General features: G+C 41.0%; 1 protein-coding gene across 4 annotated transcripts in view; it reads left to right on the forward strand.

Annotated features, from left to right (window-relative positions):
* The window catches only part of CEP85L (centrosomal protein 85L), a 300,266-nt gene extending 280,862 nt beyond the window's left edge, over positions 1-19,404 (forward strand). For all 4 annotated transcript variants that reach the window (XM_077487040.1, XM_077487039.1, XM_077487041.1 and 1 more), the window contains 3 exons: positions 2,746-2,850; positions 10,177-10,390; positions 13,454-19,404. In XM_077487040.1, coding sequence (XP_077343166.1) covers positions 2,746-2,850; positions 10,177-10,390; positions 13,454-13,620 — 486 coding nt within the window. In that variant the 3' untranslated portion in view covers positions 13,621-19,404. The remainder of the gene's footprint in view (positions 1-2,745; positions 2,851-10,176; positions 10,391-13,453) is intronic.
* Positions 19,405-20,209: the final 805 nt, after the last annotated feature.

Genomic DNA, 20,209 nt, shown 5'->3' on the forward strand with positions numbered 1-20,209 from the left:
TTGGCACTTCAGCTGGGTTTTTAAAGAAGAACTTCATTAAAACCCCTTTCACACTGGGTGTGGCGGGTTCATTAGCGGTAAAGCGCTGCTAGTTTCAGTGGCACTTTACTGCTGTTATAGTGGCACTTTTTGGCCGCTAGCGGGGCACTCTTAACCCCTGCCGAGGAAAGGGTTAATATTGGCTGTTTTGCAGCACTGCAGAAGTGCTTTGCAGGCACTTCGGCAGCGCTGCCCATTAATTTCAATGGTCAGGGGCGGTGGAGGAGCGGTGTATACGACCGCTGCTCCACTGCCCCAAAAATGCTGCTTGCAGGACTTTTTTTTTTTTTCCCATTCTGCAAGCGCACCACCCCAGTGTGAAAGCACTCAAGCTTTCACACTGGGTGACTTGAGAGGTTGCTTTACAGGAACTATTTTTATCGCTAAAAAGCCTGAAAAGCACCCCAGTGTGAAAGGGGTTTAAGTGCTGTTTGCATCTAAACAGGCCACATAGCAACACACTGTAATTCTAGTGAAAAAGAATTCTGAGGCAGAAAAGAAATCCATGCATCCGTGGCACTAAGACCCCTTTTACACTGGGGAGGTGCAGGCGTAAGCGGCACTAGTTTTAGCTATGCTTTACTGCTGTTATAGCAGGGCTTTTCAGAATAAAGGGTTAACGGTGCCTGTGTTGCGGCACTGCTGAAGCGCTTTGCAGGTACTTCGCAGTGCTGCCCACCCATTTCAATGGGCAGGAGCGGTATATCCACCACCCCAAAAATGCTGCTTGCAGGACTTTTTTTCCCAATTGCAAGCGCACCACCCCAGTGTGAAAACACTCGGGCTTTCACACTGGGGTGGCTTTTTTTAGCGCTGTGAAAGGGGTCCAATTGTTACATACATGTGGAAGAATTCAGAAATATAAGAGCATGTGTATGGCCACTCCCCTTTTTCCAGAGCTGTCAGTAGTGAGGGTTACAAAGCCAGGACATTAAACTAGCTGCCAGTTAGCATAAAGTATTTTTGGCAACAAAAGGTAGCAAATGATTGTGGAGAGGTTTCAAGATGTGCGCCTTTGCATAGAAGCCTTTTTGAGATTCAGCAACTCAGAGAACACTGCTAATAGGTAATCTATAGAGCATAGAAGAGGTTTTCTTGAAAAGAAGCCAGCAAAGCAAGAAATGTACATCGCGGTTAGTTTACTAAGCTTCAAGGTGGTTACAAAATACATTTCCTGCAGCAAGGTAAAACGCGTGCATCTGTATGTCAATGTGCGGAGCTTAATCCCTGCACTTTTGCTTGCATATACAATATAAAGGATTAACCCGTACACTGAGCACAGGAGAAAATTGGCGATTGTAGTGATAAGTTTTGCACATTTCCCTATTCAAATGTATTGAATTTTATCTAATCTGTTAAAGTTGTGCAAATTGGAATGTGGTATCCTAAAGGAGTGGTGAGGTTTCCACTGATGTTCTTTTTTTCTAAAAATGCTTGTTATCTGTTTGCCATGTTGAGTCAGTGGCTTTAATGCTTCCCATCTGTTATTTGCAGTACTGATTGCTAACGATAGATTCTTTGCCCATCTTTAGGTCTGTGACATAAAAAGATGCATTCCCCCTCTACACCTATTTTTAAATAAAGTAATACCTTGAGGCTGGTTTCACACTATTGTGAATTGGATGTGGGTTTCCCCGCATTCCAATTTGCATGTCAGGAGATTGTGACTGGCTACCAATGGAGCCTGTTCACACATGCCCGTCCCTGCTGTGGAGCAACTTGGCACAGGAGTCCTGTGCGTCTTCTGGCCGGTTTCAGGTCCAAATTCAGCCACAAATTCATAATTAAATCAGGCCTGAAGTATTAAACAGGGATGCCCAGACCCTGCTGTGACCCACTCCGCACAGTAGTGTGAACCCAGCCTAAATCCAGCGGGCTTCTGACTGGTCAGGTGACATCACAGATCCTTAATTTTTGCACATAGAAGCCCCCGTTGGCTGTCTTGGCTCCTCTCCCCTGCCTGTTGCCCCCAATAGCAAGCCCCTTGCTATGGATTTACTCAAGCAGGCTCGCTCCCCAGCCCCCACCCTCCACTCTCTTCTCTTTGGCTCACTGGCTGTGAATGACAGCAGCAGGAGTTATTGACTACCGCTGTTGTGTCAGACAATGAGGAGAGAGAGGCCAGGGAGAGCTGCTGCTCTCATGCACATAAATAGATCGCAATGGTGCTCGGGTAAGTATGAGGGGGAGTTGCACCCAGAAGGTTTTTTACCTTAATGTATTCTATGCATTAGGTAAAAAAAACTTCTGCCTTTAGAACCCCTTACAATCTTGCCCTCTCCTCATGCTAAGCCCTACTGCCTTTCAGTCATGTTTCAAATGCCATCACTTCAGTGAGCACTAGGGGCTCTGGTGTTTGGCAATTGAATGACACTGCTGAATCTTGACTTCAGGAGATGCAGAGGACCCTTGTATAGTGTGGGCCGGGGATTTAAGGATTTACAAGAACACAGAGATTGACCAGGAGCCTAAAACATGTTTCAGCAGGCCAGCACTGTTTTTACTTGGAAGCATTTTTAGACTGGTCTGGTTCACTTTAATGCATTGTACTTTTTAAAACCTGAACTGTAACTTTATTTTAGTGTGCGTCATGACATAGTCAATATGCGATTGATTTATTTTTTTCTATCAAGCATGCAACCTGTGAACTCAACATTTTCATAATTGTGTTTTGTTTTTGTTTTTCTTCCTTTTTTCTCTATGCAGGCAATAAGAGATAAACTATTCCAGGAGAAAACATGTGTACTGGAAGTAGAGAAGAAGATAGAGCAATCAGAATGTACAGAAAAAATTCACACCTTATACCTGGAAGTAAGTGACTGTGACCACCTATATCGTTGACCACTAGAGCTATCAAAATGGAGCAGGTTATTAATAACTGAAAACCTATATTTATAGGTAAAAAGGTGTGCTGGTGATTCTGCGCAATTGGCTGAATAATTAAGGAACTGCTGCCCCTACAGATACAGCCACCTAGGTGGAGTACAGGATATAGTTGAAATGGATGTAGGTGTGGCGCTGTTCATGTGGTATGAATTGTATGAGTTGCCAATATACTTTAAATAAACTTGAGTGTATAATACATCCTATATTGGTAACACTGCTCATATTAAAGTGACCAGTGCTAAGGTGTTACAAATAAATAAAAATAATGAATAAATTCAAAGTGACAAGTGCTCTTATTCCTATGTGCTTCAGCCTCTCAAATTGATACGTAGTGGCCAAATATACAGTCCTTATAAATATGTACATATATATGCAGTCCTTCAATACATGGAAAAAATTGTATGAAAAAAACTTGCATGAAAAAATAAGTGCTCTTCAAAAATTGACACTGGGGTTCAATATTGGCCAAATGATACAGTCCTTAGAAATTTGTACATGTATATGCAGTCCTTCAATACATGAAAAAATACATAAAAAAATTGCATGAAAACAATAATTTTCCCAGAAAAGTGACAGGTGCTTTTCAAAAATGACACTGGTGTTCTTCAATCTCTTGTGCTGGTGCTCGTTATAGTGCCCCTGTAGGAAATGCACTCACAGGGAATCCTCACCCCACACAGGGGTATTGCGCATTCACAGTATCTGCCACTGTACAGCACTCTGAAGATCCACGGTTTGCTTTTTTCCTATTACGATCCTTCATGCCGCCCACATGTAGAAGAAAGCTCCCATAGTGTAAGAAGATTTAAGTCAAAACAGTGGAAATATACTCACATTTACACTGTATGTTAAAAGCAAGTAGCAAAAAACACAGGAAGCCGGGATCAATGGTCCGCAGCTCTGACTGGAAGTGACGCAAAGATGTTTAGAAACGCCTACGCGTTTCGTCACCAAGATGTATCAATTTGAGAGGCTGAAGCACATAGGAATAAAAGCACTTGTTTATTAATTCATTTTTATTTTTAACACCTTGGCACTAGTCACTTTAATATGAGCAGTGTTTACCAATATAGGATGTTTTATACACTCAAGTTTAAAGTATATTGGGAACTCACGGATGTCATACCACGTGAACAGCGCCACACCCACATCCCTTTCAACTATATATTTATAGGCGATTGATAGTTTTCATCTTAGGCTTTACCTTTTACTAATCGGTAATTTCTAAGTGCTATATTCCAGCTGATTGTATGTGTGTTCTATATCATAGACATAATAAACAGTCCAGAGCAACTGCTTTGTAGGCTCGTTGACACAGTGTAAAAAGTTGGCTATAGCCTCTGTCATTGATGAACATTTCTTCTGATCTCACACATTGTTGCATCTTTTCCCTTCACATTACATCATTTTCTTCGTTCTGCTGCCCATCTCAGTTAATTGACAGTGACACATAAGGTTTTCTAGGTAACAGCGCCTATATTATACCCTGCTGGGCAGCTCAGCTTCCAGACATTTTATTTTACTGACCGTGTAAAACACAAGTCTGGTCTTGGCAAAATAAATTCATGTACATAACAAATATAAATAGTGTTGCTGGCTTGCTGGGAAGTTTTCCATGCTGTGGAGCAAGCTTGTAAAATCAGTAATTTGAGAGTAATAGATTTTATTGCTGTGTTATGACTATTAAAGAGACTTTGCCAGACCCGTTATTCCCCTTTAGAGCATATATGCAGTTAATATATATTATGCTTGTTTTTACCTGAATAAACCTTCTTTTGTGTAGACATCCAAAGCCTTCAGACTGTTGGCAGGTGGTCACCATCTTTGATGTTATGTCTGCTGTCCCAGCAGACTCTGCTCTTTCACGTAAAGCCGAACTACATTGTATCTGAGCACCGCAAACCAAAAACACAATTTAATTAATTTTTAATATTCAAAGCAAACTCCCCCATCCATCCACGTCTCCATGCTTTATTTTACTGAGAAATCAGTTTGAAAAACACCCCGTAGCATTTCTTGAGTAAGAACAGATGACTTATGTAGCATTTACTTCCTGGAATTAATCTGCCTTTAGCTGAGCCATGCAGGTAGGAGGGTGTGCTTAGCTGAGAAAACCCCTCATCCCCACCTGAAGACTCTTGGGATGTGTGATATCATTGGCCTAGCCCTGAAAACCAGGAAGTAAATGTAAAAGAAAAGTAGTTTAACCGGTTCCCGACTGGGTCATGCATATATATTGCGACAGAATGGCTTTCCTGGGCAAAATCCCATATGGGTATGTCCTTGCCCTTTTCGGCCACCAGAGGGCACGCACCCGCTGCACGGCAGGGTCCCAATGCCCTTGGCCGGAGCGCCAGCACAGGGATTTGTGTGTGCTGTGAGGGGAGAGGAGACATGTTGTTTGTTCCTAGTAAATAGCAACAGCGATATGTCTCCTCTCCTACTCAGTCCTATCCCCATACAGTTAGAACACACGGAGGGAGCACACATTTAAGCCCTTGATCGCCCCCTATTGTTAACCCCTTCCCTGCCAGTGACATTTACACAGTAAGCAGTGCATTTTTATAGCACTGATCACTGTATAAATGTCAATGGTCCCAGAAATGTGTCAAACTTGTCCAATCTGTTCGTCGTAATGTCGCAATACCACTAAAAATCACAGGTGTCGTCATTACTAGTAGAAAAAATAAAAAGGCCATAGATCTTTCCCATAGTTTGTAGATGCTATAACTTTTACGCAAATCAATCAATATACACTTATTGCAATTTGTTTTTTACCAAAAAATATATAGCAACATTTTTTTTTTTTTAATTGACGCCTTTTTAAAAAAAAAATTTTAAACGCAGAGGTGATCAAATGCTACAAAAAGAAAGCTTTATTTGTGGGGAAAAAATTCCGCAAATGTTGTTTGGGTACAGCTTTGCTTGACTGTCCAATTGTCAGTTAAAGCAACGCAGTGTGAAATTGTAAAAAGTGCTCTGGTCAGGAAGGGGGTAAATTCTTCCGGGGCTGAAGTGGTTAAAACAAGTAAATATAATCTACTTCCCTGTATAGTTACCAATGCTAGCAACACACGGATTAAAAATAGTCATTGTTGATTGAGAAAGGAAAGTTGCGCATTAAGTAATACTCTGTAGTATTCCCCATCAGTCCTGTCCGGCAGCTACCAAAAAAGTTATTTGGGGAGGTTAAGGGAGGGGCATGGAGCTGTGCCAGCCCAGAGAGAATATAGACACTCAAGAGGCGAGAGCTCTAATGTGTAAGGAGGGAGGGGACTGTGCTAGGGAACCAACACATCTTTGCAATTTTACAGGCATAAGTGAATAAAAATAGTTTGTGGGAAAGAAAAGAGCTACAACTAAGCATGGGAAATGTTTTTTTGTGTTTTTTACCTGCAAATGTTTAGGCTTGTGACAGGGTCTCTAGAATTATCATATATAGAGAGGGGCCCCCCCTTCTCTAGATTTGATGATTGCACAGTGAGCGAGATGTGCCCCATTGGGGCTTCTGCACCCAGTAGCAGTGATTCAAGCCAGCGGGTGAAGTACTGGTATAAAGGGCTTGGAACTTTGCTTTTTTTCTTGCATGCTTTTGAAGAGTCTCTCTAATGCTGCTTGATTCATGCAAAATTGCACCCCGTTCTGAGTTGGCACACACAATGCTCTTTTCATTGGTATCAGAAAAACGTTTATAAAACAGAGAAGAGGGTGCTTCTAAGTGCAGTAAAAAACACTTTAATGACAAGGAAGGGTTAAAAACACTTACATGGTGGAAGTGAAAAACCGGCATATCAATGAATTCATAACTACCAGCGGGATGCCTCCTGGGAGTAAAGACAGCTGCAGGTGGAAGTTCCAGCCAACCAGTGGCGAATGGGCATGCTCCGAAACGTACCACCCACTCTGGCGTCATGCCTCTCCATCAGAGACGGTGTTTACCACTGTGGGTCGGCTAGAACTTTCAGCTGCAGCTGTCTTTACTCCCAGAAGGCATCCTGCTGGTTGCTATAGATTGATATGCCTGTTTTTCACTTGCATCTTGATAGTGTTTTTAACCTTTCCTTGTCATTAAAGTGTTTTATTACTGCACTTAGAAGCGCCTTCTTCTCTGCTTTGTTTTTCCTATAGAGTGTGCTTCCCTCTTCTGAAGTGGTGCATTAATCGCATCTCAAGAGCCAGTCATGTACTGTTTAAAGTCTCCTCGTTATCCAGAGCGCCGCATTCTCCACACCCCTAGAAAAATGTCTGTAAGTTAACCACTTCAGCCCCAGAAGATTTGGCTGCTCAATGACCAGGCCATTTTTTGCGATATGGCACTGTGTTGCTTTGACTGACAATTGTGCGGTCGTGCGACTCTGTACCCAAACAAAATTGACGTCCCTTTTTTTTTCACAAATAGCTTTCTTTTGGTGGTATTTATTTTTTGCGCTATAAACAAAAGAAGGGCGACAATTTTGAGAAAAAAAATTATCTTTTACTTTTTGCTATAATAAATATCCCTCATTTTCTTTGGAAAAAACAATTTTTGTTCCTCAGTTTAGGCCGATGTGTATTCTTCTACATATTTTTGGTAAAGAAAAATTATAATAAGTGTATATTGATTGGTTTGCGCAAAAGTTATAGAGTTTACAAAATAGGGGATAGATTTATGGCATTTTTATTATATATTTTTTTTACTAGTAATGGCAGCAATCTGCGATTTTTATTGGGACTGCGATATTGCAGCGGACAAATTGGAAGCCTTTGACACATTTTTGGGACTATTGACAATTATACAGTGATCAGTGCTATAAAAATGCACTCATTACTGTATAAATGTCACTGGCAGGGAAGGGGTTAACACTAAGGAGTAATCAAGGTGTTAAATGTGTTCCCTGGGAGGTGGTTTTAACTATGGGGAAGGTGGGACTGACTAGGGGAAGAGAGAGATCGGTGTTCATACTTTGAACACACAGTCTGTCTCTTCTCCCCTGAAAGAACCAGGATTTGTGTGTTTACGGTTCTCGCTCTGTCACAAGCGATGGGTGCCCAGTGGTCATCACACCTGCCGGGCACTTGCATTGGCTCTGGGCACACGTTGCGGGTGCACACTCCCAGTGGCCAAAGGGTGAAGCGACGTAAAGCAACGTTGTTTCGCCCAGCCGTGCCATTCTGCCATAGTAAAAGTGTGGCATCTGGTTGGCAAGCAGTTAAAGGACAAGTTCACCTTTGTAACATGCTACATGTTTCACCCGTATTCAGGGTGGAACATGGAACATGTTGCAGCTCCTGCCTCCTCTCATCCTGCCCCCCCCTCCCCTCCCCCCCACTGTGACAGCAGGCGGTGATCTTCTCCCTGCACTCACTGTCCCAATTTAAAGATCGCATGGCCGTGCAAGGCTCCACCCACACGGCCAAGTCATGCATTCACAGAGTTCTGTGAATGGATGAACTACATCTACCATCTGCCTCCGCACCCAACGGCTGGCTTGTAGTTCTCAATGAAATGCAAGAGCACTGGTGAGCGCTCCCGTAGTCCATTGATTCTTCCTGCCATTTAGTAACTGCCTGCCATATCATAGGAATGGGCAGACAGTGTACTGAGGTCTGAAGGATCTATACATTGCACCCACGATCTGCTAATTGAGGGTGCAATGCCTTACAGGCTGCAGAATAAAAATGAAAAAAAAAATGCACATTTTATTTAGCTGCAGAAAGATATTGAAGGTGAGCTTAGCCTTTTATGTGTGTAATTAACATCATGTATTGAGATGGGCATGTAGATGTAATTTGGGTAGCAAGTGATTGTAGACAGATATATATGCTGGCACTAAAAAAACTACAGTGTCATAGATTGTGACAGTAACTGAATGAAACTTATATAAAAGATATGCTTTCTTAAAGAGGAAGTAAACCCTGATGAGTTTACTTCCTCTTTCATTCCCTGCAAAGGCAAAGCATAATGGACTACTATGCATTACATAGTAGCCCATTATGTGTCACTTACCTGACACAGGAGCCAGCGAAGTCGCCGCTGTCCCCTGTAGTCCGCCGCATCCATCTTGTTGGTGGGGTCTCGCAGCTCCGCCGCTGTCATTCGGCGAAGCCGCGATGACGTCACTCCCGCGCATGCGCACGGGAGCCAACACTCAGCAGCTCCGTCGCTGAGAATGCCGCGCTCAGTGCGCCTGCGCATGCGCCGTAGACAGCGGTGCCTGTTTTTGGCCAAATATCTCCTAAACCATATAGGTTTAGGAGATATTGCTTGGACCTACAGGTAAGCCTTAATCTAGGCTTACCTGTAGGTCAAAGTGGTTTGTAAGGGTACAGACAGTGCAAATTTCTTTCCTGCAACCAGGTTGCAGGAAAGAAATTGGCACGATTCCCTATCAACACAAACCATGCTGACGGGAATCCCTCCTGCTGAGACATTGTCTTCTCCCGGCGGGGGAAGCCGTCCCTGTTGGGAGGAGACTGATTATCACTATTGGCTATAGCAGCTGATTGCTATAATTGCAAGCCAATCTGGCAGGCTGGTTGTACCCAAATTGATCAACTTGGTACATGAACCGTGTATGGCTGACTTAAGTGTTGCTCAGTTGGTTAGGACATGATTTGGTAATAGCTTTTGTATCTTTTATAAAGTATGTGTGAACCGCATAAGGATGTGCATGTGTTGTCAGTTGCATCCATTTAGATACTTATCATTTTCTTACCGTTGCAAGGAATGTGAATGGTGGAACCACCCTGCTGTGGATCATGTGCCATTTCCACCTGACACTGTTTCAACTGTTAACCCCCAGTTTGTCTTAATCCTATTGTCATCCACCCATTTCTTGGCCTTTATATTAGAAACATTATGATACTAGGCCAAACTTGTATACCTTGACCTTAAAGGAAACTGATTAACATTAATAAAGCTGACGATGCACAACTCAAATTTTGGTAAATTTATGCTGAATTGCCCAAAATTCAAGTTGCCGATGGCTCTGCAAGCACCATACATATTGATAAGTCAGTGAAAAAAATTACTGAGCCCGGTGGAATATTGTCAGCTGAACATTGACAGCATCATATCATCTGCAGTCACTGTTCAAGCATTTGGGCAGCCACGGTCACTGTAGCTGCCTGAATGATAGCCTGGGGGTAGCGTGGATAGAGGAATGTAATTGATTTATTTCCAGACATGTATGGTCAACCTAAATTACATATATCAGCCCGGCAGACTACATATAGTCACTTATCGTACAATTTGTCTTTGATCTCTTGCAGAATGAAAAGCTGAAAGAAGAGAATTGCTCAATGCGTGAACAGCTAGAAAAGTTACTTGTGTCCCGGCAACCATTGTCGGAGAAGATGCCGGTGGCTGAGCAGCTGTTTAAGGAAATGTCCCACTGTCTGTTTGACTTGAAAGCACTTTGCAGTATTCTAAATCAAAGAGCTCAGGGAAAGGAGCCCAATCTCTCTCTGCTCTTGGGCATTCGCTGTAAGTTGTATTTTTTATGGTCTGCATTAATGTCATTTTCCCAACAGTGTTTTTTTTTTCTGTGGTCACTTCTCCTCTTTCATTTATTTAGTGTTTAAATAGTAAAACATGTATTCTGGCAACTGTGCTTGTAATAACAGTATTCATTCTAATCATTTTTTTTTTTATGTCGCATACCATTGTTCTCAACATTTACATGCAGGTTAATCTGTCCAGCAAATGTGACAGTTGCAGGAGTTGGGACAACTTATACTGACAGGAGAACTAATAAAATTATGGCCTACAACTATACGGATTTAAACTTTTTATTTTTAAAAACTGCTACTATAAGTGCTTAAGAAGGGTTAGCTGTGGTTGGGCTTTACAGCCGAACTATACGCCCCTCAGCTCCAGTGATGCACCCTCCTAGAGCTCTCTGCCCAGCCGCTGGCATCTTTAGGTGGCCAGCTTCTGGGCATCGATCGCCGGCCACTTTCATTGGCCAGACAGGGATGACGTCACTCCCACGCATGCACAGGCGCCTAGTCAGATTCACCATTGCTGAATTTGTACAGTGAGCTGGGCACACGTGGCTCACTGTACAAGGGCAGACAGGTAGGTAGGTAACTTTGTAGAGCATGTCTCCTCTGCATTAAAATTCCTGCCTGTTCACCCATCTTTAAATTTTGCCTAATGTTCTACATTAAAGAGGAGCTCCAGTCATTTCTATCTTTATTAAAAGTCAGCAGCTACCATTTTTGTAGCTGCTGACTTTTAATAAACACACAATTGCCTGTCCCACGATCCAGCAATGTGGTCACATGAGCCATCTCTGCTCTCCCTCTTCTCTTCTTGGCACTGGCATGTCAGTTGTGGGCTCCTGGCTGTGACAGCTTGCGGCTTCACAGCTGGATGCACACTTCACATGCGCGAGAAATGCTGCATGTCCTGAATGGTCCGGCAGTCATCTGGGACCTGTGACGTGTCCCAGATGACTGCAGGGAGGAAAGGAGAGAGCAGAACTTCTGCTCAGATTGCCTAGGTGATCCGAGCGGGAGTGGGTACCTGTTAAAACTAGGTACCCACACCCCTCAAAAAAATTTTTTTTTAAATGACATGCCGAAAGTGGCAACGGGGGGCACTCTTAAAGGGTAACTTCCCCTTTGGGTTGGAGCTACACTTTGATTTATTGCCTGCTTGTTAGTCCATCTAACAACACTGCAGTGATTTTTTCGAAGAAAGGGAAGTGGAAAACCAACTTATCCCCTCCGACAAATTTGTACAGTATATGGCCAACTTCATTGAGTGCAATAAAATAGAGTTGCCTACCAGAGGGAGAAATATTTGTAATGCGGCAATAGAATATAGCATCGTAAGCATGAATGTTATACCATTAAGGTAAGAATATATTTTAAGGTTAACAATTGTAATAATAAGTTTACATTGTCAGCTGACGCAGCCTGTCACATTTAATTGTAGCTTGAAGGATGGATCTGCATTGTTTTATAAAGGGAGATAATAAAATCCGTAGCTGTGGGCAAAGCCTTGCATGAAGTTTAATATGGAAGGTGACTTGTGTGCGCCTGTATTTCAAGCATTTCCATTAAGCAGAGTGGCACGTGCTTTTAGTCTTTGTTACTGTATCCATTTCAGATGATCTTTAAAGGTAAAGTAAAAGGCATCAAGATAAGATGTATTGGAGCTTGCTATTGATTGATGCACACATGGCTTTCCACTGCTATTAAAGCCCTGAAAGGTGTTTATTGGCATTCAGTTAGAATTATCTGCTTCGGAAGTGTTCAGTTTGTGAATAAAGACTTCAGATGGGAAAAACAATTCAGTAATTATACATGATATTCATTGTGTTTCTTCTCAAAGCCACATCTTTCCTGCATTGAAAACCAGTATAGTAGAAGATTGACTTTTTTTTTTTTTTTTATGTTTAGGTATGCTAGTGAAAGATACTAATGAAAAGATAGACTTATCTGTTTGGGTTTAATCTATTAAAAACTTTATTCAGATAGCTTGTGAGTTATGTACACATGGGTAGCCACATTTTTTCACATTTTTTATTTAAATGGTCTATTAACAAGTACTCCCAGACCTAAGTAACTGAAGGCACTGTGGAATAACTCATCCTCAAAGTTCACAACAGAGACGCACTGGTCAGGTGGTTGTTGGGTTCTTAGTAGCTTTATCTGAGTCTGCTTTTTCTTCAATGACTTGGTAACCTTCCAGTCTAATATAAGCACAGATCACCTGCTATTTATATTAGAAGACTGAAAGGTTGCCAAGTCACTGCTTGGCATAGAGACCAGACTAGTTTAATAAAGCTGTTAAAGCAGTAGATATCTCAGCCACCATGAATGGAAAGAAACAAAAGGGCAATAGGTGAAGTGATTACAATTCACATCACTATATTCTTTGCCGAAAAACCCCATGTTTTTGCTTACTTTCACGTATATCTTAGCCGAAGCATGCACCATATTCTCGTGAATGTGTGTTATGAACTAGCCAGCTTTGCTTTCATTTTCAGTTACTGGGAACATAGCCCATAACTTCCGTGATCGGCGCCAATGTTTACACACCCTAGAGGTGTAGAAGGTCACATGGGATGTTTAAGTTATGAATGGGGATGTACTCTCAAAGTATTGCAATGCAATGTCGCTGAGAGTGGATGACTTGGGCACAGGCATCCTACAGAAAGGACTAACGGCCCACAGAGCATGCCAATAACCACTACTAAAAATCGCATGCACTGGTGAAGTTATTGCATTGAAGATCGCTCAACTTCTAAAGAATGGCACGTTAGAATGTAAAAACACCACCATGTACATTGTTTATATTTAAAAGGAGGAAAGTAGAAATGTTGAGTTTACTACCACTTTTAACTATTCAGCCAGGATACCTGGACAGTGCCTGCAGCTACAGAGGTCAGAGGGTTTGTTATCTGTTTAAAAATGAGTAAATATTTGATACATCCATACCTTGCACACTGCTAAAAGTTATGTCAGGAGATGTTGTTCCACTTGCTATCTGATCAAACATTACCTGATTTAACATTGGGTCTTTTACTTTCCACAGCTGTCAACTCTTCCTCCGAGGAACATGAAGTCAGCAGCCACAGCACTGAGGCTCTCACCCAGAAACTGTCAGATGTACATCAGTTACGCAGAGACATTGACGAACTGAGAACTACATTGTCGGACTGCTATGCTCAGGATATGGGAGATAACTGTATCACCCAGTGAAAAACTGAGATCTCTCATTAAAAATGTTCATGAACTGCGGTCACTTGCATTTCAGGCTCCTCACTTACGTTTCAGCCCTCGAGCCATATGAAATTGGTACATATACTATGCATAGCACACCTGAGGTGCTTTCTCAAGAAACCCCTTCACATTTCATCACCCTTTCAGCATGAAGTAACCCGTCTGGATTTTTCTCTTCTTATATAACATAGCTATAACTAAATGATGGACAAGACTGTGTAGAGCACATGCCATACCTTTAGTACTGAGCAGAACACTTGTGGATGTATATGGAAGCTTAAGAAGGCCATCCTAAAGCTTTCTCGTATAGCTGGTGAAAAAAAAAAAATGTTATGTAAAATGAATGTTTTAAAAATCCTTTGTACATCTCTCACTAATGCTGTGATGCAGCTTTGATGGCCGGTATATCCTATTGGTATCATTTGCTTAGCCTGCAGAGGTAGTCTATTATATAAAGTAACAGCAGATTTGCCTTTATGCGTGTTCAGGGTACAAAGGGCCTGAAAAAGCATGGCAAGCCCATTTATAACGGGTTTAACGCAACCCTGTCCTGTATGAGGTAGATGATTTTGTTTATTTTTCACCCCAGATGTCAGTGAAGATAAAGCTTTCTTGAATACTGGTTCCAGCCAAAAAATAAAGTAATCATTCTGCCTAAAAGGTTTTTACAGCTAGACCAACATATCTTCATCACCTCTAGCAATGATTTGGACACAGAAAATATCAAAAGTATCCATTCACACTTTCCTGCATATAGTTCTGTACCTCAATTTTCGGTGGAATTGTTCTCAACTCTGCATTTTCTTGCCCCTTTTTTTTTTCCTAGTACAAAGTGTGTACAAAGAGTACACAAATTTTTGTTTGATTTATTTCTGTAGCTTCCCGTTTTTTCTTCAGACATCTATTCATAAACGATCATTCTTGCATTATGCAGAAAATTGATGCTCATCACGTTAATTAAAATGGAATCTGAGAATCACTTAAGATAGTTCCAGGCTCCAGGGCTTTCAATGTTAAAGGCAACTTGTGGACTTAGCTTATCTTTTAAGTTGGTCCCTGACCCATATAGCATCCTTGCTGGTGGCCATTCTGTTATGCATAGATCGACCACAGATTTATTAATGGATATCTGGCCATCTCCCCCTGCTATCCTCCCCTTGCCCCAACCTTTGCCTTCCTGTTGGCCAACACCTGTAATGGGAGACTTAAGTGACCAATAGAAAGACATCTCATTTACCAGAGCTTCCAGATTTTGGTGTGCCCACATTGAACATGGGGAAAAAGCACCTGCCTCACAAGTTTCCAACCTCACAGGTTCACTTTATGCAGATTTTAGGTGTTCTTTGTAATTGGCCCATCCCCCACCCCCCATCACACTCCCAATGGCATTGTTATGATATCTTGCATGTATATTCTATTGGCTTCTGCATGGGGTCTTGGCACATTTCAAAGTCATGGCTTATACACTGTTATAAGAGAGCAGAGTTTAAGATGGACAGACCTCTTCTCCAAATTAAGCAGTTTCATCCACATTTGATTAAAGGATAAGCTCAGCTCTCTAACATGTTACATGCTACACCTGTATCCGAGACGTAATGTGGCAAAGTGAGCAGTCCCTGCACCCCTGACCCCCCCCCCCCCCCCCACGAGCCCTGGTTGTGGCAGGGGGTCGGGGGGAACTTCACCCTGCACCCCCTGTCACAATTATTTTTTTTTTTAAACACACCCACCCAGCCGCATTATTCATTCACAAAGTTCTGTAAATGGGAGCACTAAAACTACTGTCAGTCTCAGTGAACTACCAGGGCGCTGATGAGTGCTCTAGTGGTTTATTGATGCTTCCTGTCATTTGGTAACTGCCTGCCTGTACCAGCAGACCGCTACACCGACAGTCTGCAGGATCCTCAGATAGCACCTGTGATCTGGTGATCACAAGTGAAATGCTTTACAGGCTCCTAATTTAAAAAGAAAAGAACATTTTTTTTTTACCTGCAAAAAGATGTGCTTATTTTTATTTTTAAGGTTGCCTTATCCTTTAATTTGTCCCTGCATAAAACATAATCGTGCCCAGCAATCATAATGGTATAGTTCCTTACCACATATTGACAGAATTCTGGCAGGGATATGTGTCAGTGTAATATTCAGCCTTGTGTTCAGCACTCTGTCCTGAAATTTTTCTTGTGCTCTTGGTAGAAGTGATGAAAACAGCAGGCCAGTTGAAAATTACAGGCCAGATTTCAAATTCACAGCAAAATGTCATTACATCTAAAATTTCGACATTGAGTGAATGGTTTCCCCTGTAAAATGTATGATCAGGAGACAAATGGGGAAATGACTGCAATTTCTTTCAAGAAAACGTAGCATATTTTAAAGCTGCCGCACTGTAAAGTGGTTCAAGGTACTTGAGTTGATTGCACTTGTAAGGCAAAACTTTTGTCTCATGAGAATATTATACACAAGTATCTAATGTGTGCATGTAAGAGTGAACAGGATTTCCCATCCTCTACTTTTACAGTAATTACATAGCAATGCAGGTAACATGTATTTTTAGAAATTGTAATGCCATGCAGATTTAAAGCTACTTGGCTTGTTAAAGCATCTTCCATAGGCTCCAGGACAAGCTCAGAAATGTTTTTCTCCCTCTACAAAGACTGCTACAGAAATTGCCAATCAGTACACATTGTACTGTTGCAATCTTAGTCTCCTCTGCTCGTATTTTGTACTACTGTTCTGTTAGCGGTATAACCTTGTACATCACCATTCATCGTGTATAGACAATCCTTTAGGTAAAAAAAAAAAAAAAAAAAGCTTCTATTTGCTATTACTTAAGTCCATCTTTTGGACTGATTAACACATGAGGTGGCATGCAATGCTAATGGGTAGCAAATCCTACTATATATCTATACCACTTCAGCTATAAGTAGGATCTGCTTTCATATTTATTTTTTTAGTGAAGGGGGGGGAGAATGGGTATGAGAATATCTCTTTTAATATGATTGTTCATAAGCATTTTTTATACATTTTACCCAAAACAGGCCTGTATACTATCTGTACCATATAGTGCATTTTATATATTTATTATTGTCGTCACCCTTCAAATATACTGCGGCTTGGAAAGCCTGCAATTAACCGTCATCTTAAGTTCAATTTAATCAGCTACAAATTAATTTCAGGAAAGAGAAGGGCTCATTTTCCTTTCTTGTAAAGTTCAGAAAAAAACAATAGACTTTTTTAATTTTAATGACTTGTAGAACTGGAGGAAAATAAAATGCAGACATGCATAGCAACCATTTAGGTTCCAGCTAACATTTTTTTTTTATGCTAGCATCTGGGCCACTTCTCAATATTTAATTTCCAACACATATTGTACAGAATGACCTGTAATACTCTTAAACTAGAACTGTGGCCAGGTTATGGATATATATATATTTTTTTAAATACCAAACTTGGCAGTAAGTGAGCTTTAAAACAAGGCATCACTGACTTGTGTAGCTGCAGGCACTATACAGCAATTAATTGTCAATGTTTACGCCATAAACAGATTCACCTTTTTTCAGGAGTAAAACTCAACCTGCTCCCCTTAGTATATTGCTACATGCATATCCAGGATGTAACATGTTGCTAAGTGAGCAGGCCCCCAGCCCCACTACCCCCGAATCCCCCACTCCTCCGTTGTAGCAGGGGGATCTTCACCCTGCACCTGCTGTAACAATTTTTTTAAAAATGCGGCCACCCAGGTTATGGATCTTGAAATATTTTTTTTACAAATACTGAACAAAAGCAGTAAGTGAGCTTTAAAACAAGGCATCACTGACTTATGTAGCTGCAGGCACTATACAGCAATTAATCTTCAAAATTTACATCGTAAACCGATTCACTTTTGTTTTCAGGAGTAAGACCACTTTCACACTGAGGCGCTTTTCAGGTACTTTCATGCTAAAAACGGCGCCTAAAAATCTCACGAAAACTTATTTCCATTAAAATCAATGAATGCTTTCACACTGGGGCTGTGTGCTGGCAGGGCTGTGAAAAACTCCCCCTCATTGAAATTAATGGAAAGCTCTTCAAAAGCGCCTGAAAAGCTCTTCAAAAGTGCTCAGTGTTTTTACTGGCAGTTTAGAAGCGCCTCAGTGTGAAAGTGGCCTAAAGCTCATCCTGCTCCCCTTAGTATATTGAAATGTTACTTGCCTGCCCACAGTTTTACTTTAAACATAAGGGCCATACAATGTCTAATGGTTTATACTGGCTGGTTCTATCATTCTGCTATCAAGAACAGCAAGTCTAAAGCTGGATACACACTACAATTTTATGTCAATTTTTTTTTTCCTTCAGATTTATCAAAACCATATAATATGAGGTCAAACCTTAAGGGTCGGTTCACACTGGGACGACTTGTCAGGCAACTTAGCCGCCTGATAAGTAGCGTCCCGTTCTGTACAATGGAACCGTTCTAATTGGAGCGACACAAGTCGCTCCGACTTAGAAAAAGGTTCCTGTACGACTTTGGGGGTGACTTGAGGCAACTTGCATTGACTTCTATACAGAAGTCGTTTTGCAAGTCGCAGCAGCAGTTGTGTTGCCTGAGGCAGACGCGCTGCAAGTCGCGCTGCCTCAGTGTGTACCGGACCTAAGAGTTTCAATTTGTATGCAATCGGGTAGGCCCTTGAACTACATGGTTTTGGTAAATCTAAAGGAAATCTGACAACAAAAGTTGTATAGTGTGTACATTTAATACAGATATGACTATTTAACATGTTTGTGATCTAGAGGATTAAGTCAAAATTTTCTCTGTAGCAGTTTACTGGCAAATTCTCCTTAGTTCTAACAAGTAAAGCTAGCACTCCGTAATAGTAAATGGCCAGTCTGATTCATTCAATTCTTTCATCCTTCAACCGTCACCTTCTTGTGTGGATTTTTATCTGATTGTTATGTGATGGAATGATCCAGTTCTTGTATTAGACCCTTATTACTATTTCATAGCAGGAGGTGAGAATTACACAACTGGTATCAATGCTCTTATTTTTTAATGTACGGTAGTTTTTGTGTGCTATTATGCAGCAAAAAAGTGTGTCGTCGTAGGAAAATGTGGGTGAGTGTGAAATGATTTACTCTGAGGATTGTCCATAAAAACCCATGATCATTGCTTCATTAGCAATATAATTCGAATTGTGCCTTGTACTCATCTACATACATCAAATCTATGCCCATTTCTTTCACAGCTGCACCTCAGTGTGATTTTAGTTGTAATTCCTTTACAGTTGATACAATAACAAATGTTTAGGGATATCTATTCTTGTACATATATGTATTTCTTTTTTTTTTTTTTTTTTTTCATATGTAGTTTAATATAATGTTTATTGGGTGTTCTCTTATTTATTTGTTTTATCAGTATATTGCTGTATGAAGAGGATTATTGGTCATTATGTTATTTTAAAGCACAGCTTTTCTTTGGGTGTGAAAATTTGAGATGCTGATTGTTTGTGGGTTCTAACTGGGAATCCTTGAAAATACCTCATGTAAATATAGTTGTCCTGTTATTGACAAGTAGAAGGAAGCCACTGGATGGTTGCCAAGTTATGCCTTTCACTTTTCAAAGGCGGTATTATTTTTTTGTAATTTTAGATTTACAGCTAGAATTTTGAATGCCAAAGTTCTATTTATGAAAAAAAATCTTACATTTTAGCAAGTACAAACTTTTTTCACTGGATTTTGTTTATGCTTTTTGAATATGTTACTGCAGAGTAAAATGCATTTTGTTACAAACTACGTGTTTTTTGTTTTTATTTTTTTTATGAAACGTGAATTTTGGAAACACGATTTGGTGTGCTGGATACACATTCACATTCCTGAACACCAAAGATTGAGCTTCTCTACAGTTTTTCCAGCTGTCATTTCTGAGTTGGTATTAACAGCACCATGTACGGTAGGTAACAACTGTGTGGTTTGAAGCAGTAAAAGCAGATGTCATCCCGAGCATCCAATGTGAGGATTAATGAGAAGACCTTATAACTGCAGAAGACTACATGCCCAAACAAATTACTCAAATTATACACACTTGGACACGTGTATACACTTGTAATGCATATAGGGCCAACCTGTCTTCATATTCATTGCAAAACTACAAGTCCCAGTAGCCGCTGGCATGCTAACACCTCTAATGTACCTCTAAAGGACACAAACCAATAGCTGCCTATGTACTGTAGAGCAATACACTAAAGTATCAAGCACAGCCTTTAATCCGCATGTCACCTGCACACCCTTGTTCTCCATATTGGACCCAGGCACAACTCTGAGGCATCACCTCTTTTGCCAACTGTAGGGTAGACCTCACTTGGCACGCTGTCTACCTGAGGACTGATTACTACAGTCTGGTCTAATGTTTCTGGAATATCCCGTCACTTACATCTCCAGAACACAAATTATAGAAAGATTTTCAATCTGAAACACATCAACATTTTATGAGTTTGACAACCACGAGCGTATTTCAATAAAGATGTTCCATGACTAGGCAGACATTTTTGCAGACCTTTTCCTCAATTGTGGGCTGGCTTGAAAGCTTTGATTCTGC

The sequence above is a fragment of the Lithobates pipiens genome, unplaced genomic scaffold (genome assembly GCF_037356315.1).
Source record: "Lithobates pipiens isolate NorthernLeopardFrog02 unplaced genomic scaffold, aLitPip1_a1.2 Scaffold_18, whole genome shotgun sequence".
NCBI lineage: Eukaryota > Metazoa > Chordata > Amphibia > Anura > Ranidae > Lithobates > Lithobates pipiens.